Genomic DNA, 12,006 nt, shown 5'->3' with positions numbered 1-12,006 from the left:
TTTGTCCCTGATCACGAATCCGAGGTCCGTTTTTTGATATCTCGTGACGGAGGGGCGGTACGACCCCTTCCATTTTTGAACATGTGAAAAAAGAGGTGTTTTTCAATAATTTGCAGCCTGAAACGGTGATGAGATAGAAATTTGGTGTCAAAGGGACTTTTGTGTAAAATTAGACGCCCGATTTGATGGCGTACTCAGAATTCCGAATAAACGTGTTTTTCATCGAAAAAAACACAAAAAGAGTTTTAAAAATTCTGCCATTTTCCGTTACTCGACTGTAAAAATTTTTGGAACATGTCATTTTATGGGAAATTTAATGTTCTTTTCGAATCTACATTGACCCAGAAGGGTCATTTTTTCATTTAGAACAAAATTTTTCATTTTAAAATTTCGTGTTTTTTTCTAACTTTGCAGGATTATTTTTTAGAGTGTAACAATGTTCTACAAAGTTGTAGAGCAGACAATTACAAAAATGATATTTTTTTCAGTGTGGTAGAAATTTGGATAGTAAATCATCTTACGTAAATATTAAAACAAGCCAAATTGAAAAGCTGTCAAAGGCAAACTTATGGGAAATTGGACGAGCTTTCCGGTAAAAATATTTTTGAGACTGAAAAATCTAGTCTGTTATATAGAAAATGCCAAAAACCACCAAAAAAGCTGTTTTTTGACATTTTTATTTTTAAAACCGCTGTAACTTCGCAAGGATTGGACTAAGGACAATGGTCAATATGGAGACTTTAATGTAAAATTACCAGATTTTCTAGAATCGATACTTTGCCAGATTTTTCAAAATTTTTACCTGATAACTCTGTCCGAAGTAGGGACCCTAAACTGGTCAAAGTGAATTTCCGGAGTTTTTTTTTTTTTTGAAAAGGTCCAATAAACCAAATTTTCAGATATTGCTTTTTGGGTGTTTTTTAATACCCCTGACTCAAGGCGGTTTCAAAAACACCTAAAAAGCAAAAACTCACAAAATGGTTTATTGGACCTTTTCAAAAAAAGAGCAGACAATTACAAAAATTTTAATACATAGACATAAGGGGTTTGCTTATAAACATCACGAGTTATCGCGATTTTACGAAAAAAAGTTTTGAAAAAGTTACTTTTTGCGTTTCTCTTTGTTTCGTCGTCCGTGTCTGTCGCGGGTGACCATGAACGGCCATGATCGATGACGACCAACTTTTTCAAAACTTCAAAACGCCAAATAAAATATTTAAAAAAATACAAAAAAAATGGTCGAAATCGGCCGATTTTGTTAGAATTGCGCATATGTTAATCGATTGATGATTTTAAATTAAATAAATTCGATCGCGATTCTCCAGACATCATTCGTCGGCGTGCCTTCCAATCATCGATGATGTAGGGAGGTCGCAATTAAGCAATACGACTTACTCGCGTCAACAAAATTCGGCGCATTTTTATCGTAAACTAAATCAAGAGAAAAAAATGCCTCAAAATCGCTACGAAACATGCAAAATAAATTGTGCTAATGGCACCAAATATCAGAATAAATCGCCCAAGTCAATCGTGTGGCCCAGCTGCCCGTAATAGGCCGATGAAAAAAAAAAAATTCAGTAAACATATTTTATTTATGTTTTCAAATTGAAACTATAGTTTAACTTTTAATGTTCATTTTCTCCCAGGAAATCAGATAACTCTATTTAATTAACTACAAAGCGTACATCGGATGCAACGAGTCTTATGTAAATAAATTATTTACAACCTTTCACTCGTACGCAACACACACAGAACGTGCGAGAACTCGATACCAATTGACGATTAAAGAGATCGTTAAAACTAATGTATGCTAATATTATTGATCTATTAATGCTAAGCCATTTATATTCTATACAACTTACTTGGTTGCAATCACCAGCACCGGCAGTGTGACCTGTGTCGCACTCCCAGACTGGCTGGCGCAAGCGCCATCAACCTTTATTCGAACAAGCATGCACAAGTTTGTGACTATAAACTTAGATGATCGCAGGAAGACAATCTGGCGAGCTGCATAATGATCGTTCTCAGCTAAAGTTTTCAAAATTGTTCCGAAGCCACCAGAGCCAAAATATTTGTCGAATCAAGCATTCAGTTATTGGTACCAAACCCATCCCACGTCCAGAACGTGAACGATTGTTTCCTGGTGAATTTCGCTTCCTGGACCCACTGTGCAACAGCGCGTGGCCATCGCGATTCAGCGAGGTGTGAACGTATTGCTAACTAGGCTGCCATCATCAAGTTCTACTTTGTAATACCGGTGGGAATCTCGCCGGGTGACTTCCGACGATTTGTTCAATTACCTCATAAATATTCTGTGGATTTTTCGTAATTTTGTCTAGACATCATAAAAACGAGTCAGAATTTTTAAAATGTTTATGCTCAATCACCTCTTTGTCACGTACCACAAGCCGACCGGTACAATTTGTGCCCCCAACTGTATATTTTTCATAAATTGAGTCGTCAGTACGGTATTGATTCACACGGTCACACGTCTAATCATAAATCTGCATCGATTAGGTATAACGAGTACAAATGGGTGATTGAGCGGCGTTCGTTGACCGATCCGGGCAGCGTACTGTCCGATGAAGGAAGTGAGTGCTGAGTGGTGTCACATCGGAACTAAGGTAGTCACGTTCTAAAGGATGAACGCTACTGGTCGGGTAGAAATCATACGCGAGGCGCGTTTTCAAATGAGAAACGAATTAATAATGAAATTAACTTCAAATATGAAACCCTCCGCTGTTATTTTGTTGTCCAATAGTTAGGAAATAAACAAATGTGTTTATTTGACCACGTTCAAGCAATTCTCTCCGAAAAATGGAAATGGTTATATTTTTATTGTTTGTTTTTTTCTTCTCTAAAAAATTAGGCATTCCCTGGTATCGTTTAGTAACTTCCCTTACAATTTTTTCATTATATCGAGACAAAGAACGAATTTTATTATCTGTTTGAAACCGTAAATAGTAGTTTATGCAACAAGTTGCAAAAAGAGATTTTTTTCAGCACGAGTCGTACATTTATCCAACGAGGTTCACCGAGTTGGATAAATACGAAGAGTGCTGAAAAAATCAAGTTTTGCAACGAGTTCCATACAACATTTTTTGCAATTCCAAAAAATACACACTGAGTGAAATTTTATGTCAAATTTTCATGTATTTTGTCAATAAATCGCTTGAATCAAAAAAATGTTGAAAAGTGTTACTTTTCGAAACAAGTGCTGAAAAGTTCAACTTTTCAGCACCCATTTGAGTGCTGAAAAGTAGAACTTTTCAGCATTTATTTTGAAAAGTGTTGCTATTCGATTCTGTTATTTTTGGTACAGAAAAGTAGGCTATTTCGTCGTTCAAGAATGACAGAAAAAGTAAGTTGTTTCACGACGGAATTGCAAAAAGATTTTTTGTGATAGCTAAGACGATTTAAAATATGCAGTTACTCTTTATAAAACTCATTGTTTACTCTAACTTTTTATAACCGAATATGAATTACCAATTTGACAATTCTCAACGAAATCAGCTGATTTCATGTGATTTTATTTTTTGTTTTTTTACTAAAATTTCGAGGCAGGTGGTCTCGATCGCAAAATTAAATTGAAATTGGATTTTCCGAAAAATGTTGCAGTTTTGCAACTTGAAATAACAAAACTTATGAAACAAAATTTCATGAGCAATTCCAGCTCAAATCAGGAATTTTTCTGGTACTTTTGTACCCGACCCTCTCCGATTTCAATGAAACTTTGTAGACATGTTATCCTAGGCCTATATAAGCCATTTTTGTGTATATGGAGCCAATTGCACTCGAAAATGACATTTGAGAAGGACGTAAATTTTTTAGATATTTTTGTATTCTGTAATTTAAAAATGACTGTATCTCGAAGCCGTTGCATCGTACCAAAAAGTTGGACGGGCTTTCTGAAAAAAATACACTGAAAGAAAAATACACGCCACTTCTATGGGATTTTTCATTTTTTATATTTAAAAGTTAAATTTTAAGGTGAAGTCACGATTTTTTTTTCGTTCAAAATGTTTGAGGAAATAGCCTAAAATGTTACAGTAAGACTCACGAAAAATGCAGGATGGAATGTTTCTCCTAAAAAAATACAAAAATCATTTACTAAACCGGTTTTTTAAAAAGTGGTCTAAACGTCAAAATTTTCAAAAACCGATAGTGGGAATCGATTTTCCAGACAATTTTACATAAAAGTCTCCATATTGACCATTGTCCTAAGTCCAATCCTTGCGAAGTTACAGCGGTTTTAAAAATAAAAATGTCGAAAAAACAGCTTTTTTGGTGGTTTTTGGCATTTTCTATATGACAGACTTGATTTTTCAGTCTCAAAAATATTTTTACCGGAAAGCTCGTCCAATTTCCCATAAGTTTGTCTTTGACAGCTTTTCAATTGGATGTAAGGGCTAACAGATATAAGCTTAACTACATTGCTCATAACTGAAAACAGAATATTTTTTTCAGTGTGGTAGAAATCTGGATAGTAAATCTGTCAAAGGAAAACTTATGGGAAATTGGACGAGCTTTCCGGTAAAAATATTTTTGAGACTGAAAAATCAAGTCTGTCATATAGAAAATGCCAAAAACCACCAAAAAAGCTGTTTTTTCGACATTTTTATTTTTAAAACCGCTGTTACTTCGCAAGGATTGGACTTAGTACAATGGTCAATATGGAGACTTTAAGAGCGAGTCCACGAGCAAAGCATACCCATCTCGCATCGACCTCACCAATCTGCCTGAAATTTTCAGGGGTTGTTTGTACATATAAAACTAGCATCTGGCCAAAATATGAGCACTCTAGGTCAACGGGAAGTGGGGCAAATCGGGACACAAAGTTTGAAGGTTCAAAAACGTCAAAAATCGTTAAAAGGCTGTAACTTGGGCAAAATTCAATTTAATTTTAAAATTCAAAATGCACCTGAAAGGGCTAAAAAAATGCAACAAAATGCAGGATAGAGCATCCCAATTGATTGAATATAAAGGGAGTTATTGGCATTTTAGTGAAAAATAGCATCATTTTCAAACTCGAATAAAATAGTGTTCCATCCAGATATCAACTCGTTTCGACCTGCAGCTTGTAGGAGACATCTGGGACTACCATCTGAGACTGAGAACGCTTTGGGTAAGGCAGTTTAACATATTAAATAGACACTTTTACTTTTAGTGAATTTTTTGGTTATAAATTTTTGCTTGGGGGACCCCTTAGATCCCATTTTCTTATGATAATTTTATCATATTCATGTTCCTGAGACAATTTCACAAGAGAAACATGCATAAAAATGTATATTTTTATCCATTTTAACACTTTAAAAAATGAAAGTTAAAAAAAATGAGATGCTGCTTTTTTCTGGTGTCATCTAGTATCCTTGGAAACGAACTTGATTTTCAATAAATGTGAATCAATGTTTTTTTATAACTTTCATTTTTTAAAGGGTTAAAATTGATGAAAACAAACATTTTTATGCATGTTTCTAATGTTAAATTGTCTCAGGAACACGATTATGATAAAATTATCATCAGAAAATGGGATCTAAGGGGTTCTCCGAGCAAACATTTACTACCAAAAAATTCACTAAAAGTAAAAGTGTCTATTTATTATGTTAAACTGCCTTACCCAAAGCGTTCTCAGTCTCAGATGGTAGTCCCAGATGTCTCCTACAAGCTGCAGGTCGAAACGAGTTGATATCTGGATGGAACACTTTTTTATTCGAGTTTGAAAATGATGCTATTTTTCACTAAAATGCCAATAACTCCCTTTATATTCGATCAATTGGGATGCTCTATCCTGCATTTTGTTGCATTTTTTAAGCCCTTTAGATGCATTTTGAATTTTCGCAATTCGCAATTCGCAATTTTCAGTGTAAGAACGGGCCTTGACCGATCTTATGCACTAGGTTCCCGAAGAACACGCACTGCCCTTACACCTACATCTCACCCTTGCTCTGAGTCAGTACGAGCAGCACGCTAGAACACGCTTTGAGTGTTCGTGCCAGGCATGCACACCTTCTTTTCCGGTTACGCATTTTAACTCGGCCGGGGGTGGTACATTACGTAGGGTTTGATGTAAGTATAAGCGCCTAACCATTCATAGTGTGCCTATCAATTTTCATTAAAGCAAAAAACTGTTTTATTTTTAGTTTGAATTCAAAAACTAATTGTTATTTACTGTGTATTGTTTTCTCCTGAAATCTTTCCTAGTGTTGAGTCGTGTTTATTTGTTGCTATTTCTTTTGTCGCGGTGATTTGTTACAATTTTTGGTCCTAAGCATTTTATAAAAGTTTACCAAAAGTACAACAGTAATATTTGTGTTAATCCTTTAACCATTCCATAAATTGAGTAAGGGCTCAAACCTCACTAGTTTGAAAAAAAGGGTGAAGATTGAAAACAATAGACAGTAAAAGAGAATTTATTTTATAAAAATCAAGAATCAATAGTAAGAGAATGATGAGCGAATTTTAAAGAATAAAAATGAGAAGCTAGATGTATTAGATGTAAAATTAGACATTAGTTAATAAATAGAGATACAAAACAAGCTTAGATTAAAGTAACGATAATTTATATGACAGATAAAGAATTATTCAAATAAATAAATTCGCAATAAAATCAAAAAAGATTAGGCAAATGATAAATAGACTTGATATTACTAGTACATTAAGGAAAAGTATATGTTTAAGAAAAAAAAAAACAAAGTTTGTTACAGCAGTCTCAATTGGTAAAAAAGAGTGGAAATGCTTTGAGAGATAAGAGAATCAGAAGTTAGTAAAATCAAAATCAAATGATATTAAATAGAAGAATCAGTGAAAAAGTGGGAATCAATAGAGCAAAAATAAAAATAGGATATAGGTGGTAGCTGAGAATGAAGAGAAGAGAAACCCCGTTGTGCGATGTTTCAGGTACATCCACAGCAGTTGACTCAACATACTGCGAATCAAAACAATACCGTCTACAATCACAAATTATTTCCCTTTCCCACATTGTCGCGCCCCTTTCTTTTTGCCGTCTCGACTCTGACCCGCGGTGGTCAAAGGTTTACGATCCGTTTCCACAGGCCACCAGCTAGGTCATCATGAAAACCAAGCCAACGTGGAGGTAAGAAAATAGGACACTCGCAAGGAACCAGAGCTATACTGTTCTGATCAAGATAATTCGGATGATCTAACAGAACTACGGATGTAGTTAGTTGCGCTCCTTCCAGGATGTTCCTTACGTAGACGTCAACCGAAGAGCACGCAACAAGGTCAGTGCCATTGCATGCTCTTAGGTATCAATCTTTGGCCTGCAGATGCATTTTGAATTTTGAAATTAAATTGAATTTTGCCCAAGTTACAGCCTTTTAACGATTTTTGACGTTTTTGAACCTTCAAACTTTGTGTCCCGATTTGCCCCACTTCCCGTTGACCTAGAGTGCTCATAATTTGGCCAGATGCTAGTTTTATATGTACAAACAACCCCTGAAAATTTCAGGCAGATTGGTGAGGTCCAAACGACGTCCCATACAAAGGGGTATGCCCTGTTCGTGGACTCGCTCTTAATGTAAAATTACCAGATTTTCTAGAATCGATACTTTGCATGATTTTTAAAAAAAAATACCTTATAACCTTGTCTGAAGTAGGGACCCTAAACTGGTCAAAGTGAATTTGACGTATCCAAACGAGCATTTGCCTTCACGCTCAGCAAAACTTGGTCGTGTTGGCAAGCTCAAAACATATATTGCTAAAGGGTCCATTGTGCCCCAATTCCCCATTTTTTAAAAAAAATATCAAGGGAGGCTTTATGAGACCATCCAAAATACAATGAACTTATGTAAAAATGTCCCGGGAATCCAGTAAAAATAACCAATTACACCGCAAAATCATCTAGGGCCCATTTAACCCCAATTCCGCTATAAAAGTATTTTTTGACGTTTTCATATGTTAGGTCAGTTTTAGAAAATATTTTTATCGGAATGATCAGACAATTTTACATAACAATGACTAATAATCAGTGATTATATGCACTTGATAGTTTGGCACATTTACACAATTATTTAACTTTAAAACAAATCAAAAATCACAAAAAAACTAGAGTTCAGCAAACGTGATTCAAACTGGCAAAGAGCTTACTCTCATCAACTGTTTTTCTTTCACTTTACTTTACCCAGGGATCCCAACTGCCCCTCGCTGGAGAACGCAAGCGCCCTGTCGCAGACGCAGCTTCTGTCGGCGTTGACTCATGGCTGCCGGTACGACCGTCTGGAGCGCCCGATGGCTTGTAAGTATTGCAGGTGTTGCAAACATTGTATATATGAATTTGATTCTAAGGCAATTAAAGCTCAATTAGGGTTCGATTAATCTAGTGGGACGTCGTGATGGGCTGATTGACTGAGTACAACAACAACAAAAAAGTTGAATTTCACGCCGGTTTTATTCCGCTGACGCTGACTTGCACTTGTGCAGCTTGAGATAGTCTTTTCGCATGAAACGTTCCGGGCAGCGTTCGCAGCTGAACGGATATTCCTGGGAGTGGAGACGCTTGTGCCGAATGAGGTGACTTGTGGTGGAGAATCGGACCGCGCAAATGTCGCAGGCGTGAGGTTTCTCGCCCGTGTGGGAACGGATGTGGCGGACCAGGTGGCCGGACGTTACGAACGCCTTGCTGCACTGCGTGCACTGAAACGGTTTGGAGTGGGTGTGAACTCGCGAGTGGACCTTCAGCTCGGTGGAGTTGGTGAATCCTTTCTCGCAAGAGTTGCAGATATAGGGTTTTTCCTAAAAAATATTAACATTATTTATAATTGACGACAAGTTACAAGTCAAGTACCTTGGTATGCGTTCTAACGTGCTTCTTCAAGTTGCTGTGCTGGTGGAATCCCTTGTTACAGTATTCACAGCGGTACTCTTGATTGTCGTCGTGAATTCTCATGTGCTGATTGAGTCGCGCCACAAATTTGTTGCAAATAGTGCAATGATTTTTGTTGTTTTCATTTGTGACTGCAATCTGATCATCAGCTTTACTTTTTCGATTGTTCTTGACTACCCTTGGCGATTCTTTTTCACAAATTAGCTCTTCAACTTCATTTTCTTTTACTTTCGTTACTTCAATGCTCTCCAACTTCAATTGAACTGTTTCATGTTGCTTCTCTTGGTCCTCCCCACTACGAACTACAACAACATATTCATCGACTTCCTCAACTTCAGTTGAAGTATTTTTGATAGCCTCAACTTTTGGCAGTTCCAATTCCAGCTCTTCCAATGCTTCCTCTTGCAAATAGATTTTAGAAAACAGCTTATCATTGCTGTGACACTCATTTCGGAACGTCTCAATTGCTTCCAGTGTCGATTCACATTCACGGCACAATGAGCATGGGGTACCCGGGATGTGAGCAATCTGAAAAAACGCACTGCTTTTAATTTGTATATGAACTTTTATTGGAACTAACCTTTAAAGCGGTAAGCTCCTCGATCCAATCGCTGACCGCGCGATCGCCATCGAACTGGAATATCGCCCGGTACTGCTGGTTGTAGCACTCCTTGAGACATAACCGGCAGGTTTGTTCCACCGAGCGATCCTCCTTTGGGCCGGTGGCGTCGTGGTCATCGTCAATGGCCGACATTATTTCTTAACAATGTTTTTAAAACATAGAATATTAAAAGTTTTGCGAATTCTTGAAAATCAATGTGTTATGCTGCTTTGCGTACACAAAGGGGATGTAAACAAAAACATTTCATTTTGACAGCGAGAATTGTCATCGTTTGGATCATAACAGTGCGAAAAGTCCAATAAGAAAAACAAAACTCGACTTTTGTTGTTGAATAGTTTTTAAATAAAAAATTACAAAATAAAATTGCTAAAGAATAGAAAATTTCGGAGGGAATTGCTTATGTACTAATTTAGGTGTTTTATTTAAAAAGCCGTTTCATCTACACTGAACCCCCGGTGGTTGGTCACTTTTTCGTTTGACACTATTTTAGTTTGTACCCCGTTGGTTGGTCAAAGTCAAACTAAAAAGTGACGAACTGTCACTTTTTACACGGCGCTCACGCACACTATTAAAGCAAACGTTTGGTAGTGTGTGTGAACTACGTGTAAAAGGGGTGTCAAACTAAAAAGTTCGTTTGACAACGGTTGGTATCAAACCATTAGATTTCACATTTCACTAAAATGTTTGGCAGAGAACGACTTTTTATGTCAAATGCCTGGCCGTTTTAACGCTTGTAATGTTTCAATGTTTTCTAAGGCAATGGGGCACAACAAATGGTAATAAATCACAAGTAGAGTGTTTCGCATAATCTAACCTAAGGCACTCTTCAGGGTCCCTTCGAAAGATTGACTGCGCTAGGGTCTGGTTAGATTAGAACCTGACGCTCAAATATAACTTCTACAGTTTTTTTAAAGGTCCATTAAACAAATTTTTATTATTTTTTTTTGTTTGTAATTTTGAAACAGCCTAGAGTCAGAGGTACATATGCCGAGCTCCCGTGGTGTAGTGGTACGGGTTTCGCTTTGTAAGCGGAAGGTCGTTGGCTTGAAACCCATCTGGCGAGGCAAAAGGGGTAGGTGGCGGTCGAGAGGGGATATCGGCTGCTGCGGGAATTGACTTTGTCAAGTCCCAAGCCTCCCCAAAACCCATCCCATCCAATCTCTCGGACGATCTGTTGGCGACTGAGTCTGAGCGTTGAAGAACTCTGTAACAATACGCAGAGAAAAGAGCTTCAAATGCTACTTTCGACTCGGTCACATGCTCTCAGGCAAAATTCGAGCTGAAGATTGGGCTATATGATCGGTAACGATCTCTAGATGGGTCAAAAATAAATGAGATTTCCCCTCAATCTCGCTCATCTCCATGCTCGGATCGGTCTCTCGTGCTCGTGTGGCATTTGGGGGATTGGTCTGGGGAATGAGAGGGGGCAACTGCTCGAATAATTTGTCAAATACTGTCTCGCTCAAACAATAGCGCTACGGAAGACGATCGTTCGGCAGGCTGTGTATAGCAGCAAAACAGAAAACCTGAGAACAGATCATACTACAATAGATACGCAAGTGTCGCAGTGGTCCGTGTCTGTTCACAGTAAAAAAAAAAAAAAAAAAAAAAAAAAAAAAAAAAAAAAAAAAAAAAAAAAAAAAAAAAAAAAAAAAAACATACAGTCATCCCACATATTCGGAACGGTTTCCAGATCGGCCAATGTTCAAAAAATCATAGCAAATCGATAATTGAACTTAATGATTCGCTTTTACCTTCATTTGGAAGCTTTTCTTGCGATCTTTCGAATGCTGTATCGAACATCTGTAAATTTTAACTTTTATATGAAGTTTTTGAAGAATTACTTTGACCCTTCAAATCCACAAATTCGGAACACTTTTTTCTTACGAATGTAAACAAACTTTGGATCTCTCTAGGAGTACATATTTATTACCAAATAATGACTTCACACACTGAAACCAATGAAACTCAAGCTTAGTGATGTTTTATACATGGTTTGATAACTTTTTTGTGAAAATATCAGTTAAATTCAGGTGTTCCACAATTGTGGGAGGCACAATAACATCCCACAATTATGAAACAGGCCATTTGGAGGCAGTTTTTTGCTGCTCTAGACAAAATAGTCTTGGAATGGATTTTTTTGTTCAGAAAGTACTACTTTTACTAGTGAAATAGCAAGATAATGTCCAAATGAAGGTTCTAAAAATAGTAAGGTCGACAGAAAAGCTACTTTTGGCATGCTATTGACAAATTATCATAAAAGTGTTCCGAATTTGTGGGTGTTCCGAATATGTGGGATGACTGTATAAAATAATATATAAAAAGCAAAAAAAAAATAAGAATTAGGGGGCAGAACAAATATTTTTCAAAAAATCGTCAAAATTGGAATGGAAATAGAAGTTTAATTAACTGAAAACAATTTGAAATGAATTTTCCTGTGTTGGTAATAGTATATCGAAAATATTTAGAATTTTTGTGAAATTCCGATACTCAGTAAAACAAATTTTCGGGAAAAATGTTTTTCGTCAGTACTTGAACTGAT

The 12,006-nt window shown here is 36.7% G+C and overlaps 1 protein-coding gene across 1 annotated transcript in view; it reads left to right on the top strand.

Moving 5' to 3' along the window:
* The window catches only part of LOC120427326 (pH-sensitive chloride channel 2-like), a 34,215-nt gene that overhangs the window by 18,937 nt on the left and 3,272 nt on the right, over window positions 1-12,006 (top strand). The window contains exon 2 of the mRNA XM_039592176.2: window positions 8,145-8,254. Within this exon, the coding sequence (XP_039448110.1) occupies window positions 8,145-8,254 (110 nt within the window). The remainder of the gene's footprint in view (window positions 1-8,144; window positions 8,255-12,006) is intronic.

The sequence above is a fragment of the Culex pipiens genome, chromosome 2 (genome assembly GCF_016801865.2).
Source record: "Culex pipiens pallens isolate TS chromosome 2, TS_CPP_V2, whole genome shotgun sequence".
NCBI classification, from domain to species: Eukaryota; Metazoa; Arthropoda; class Insecta; order Diptera; family Culicidae; genus Culex; species Culex pipiens.
Note: the sequence above shows the minus strand (reverse complement) of the source record. Positions and strands in the feature narration are given on the sequence as shown.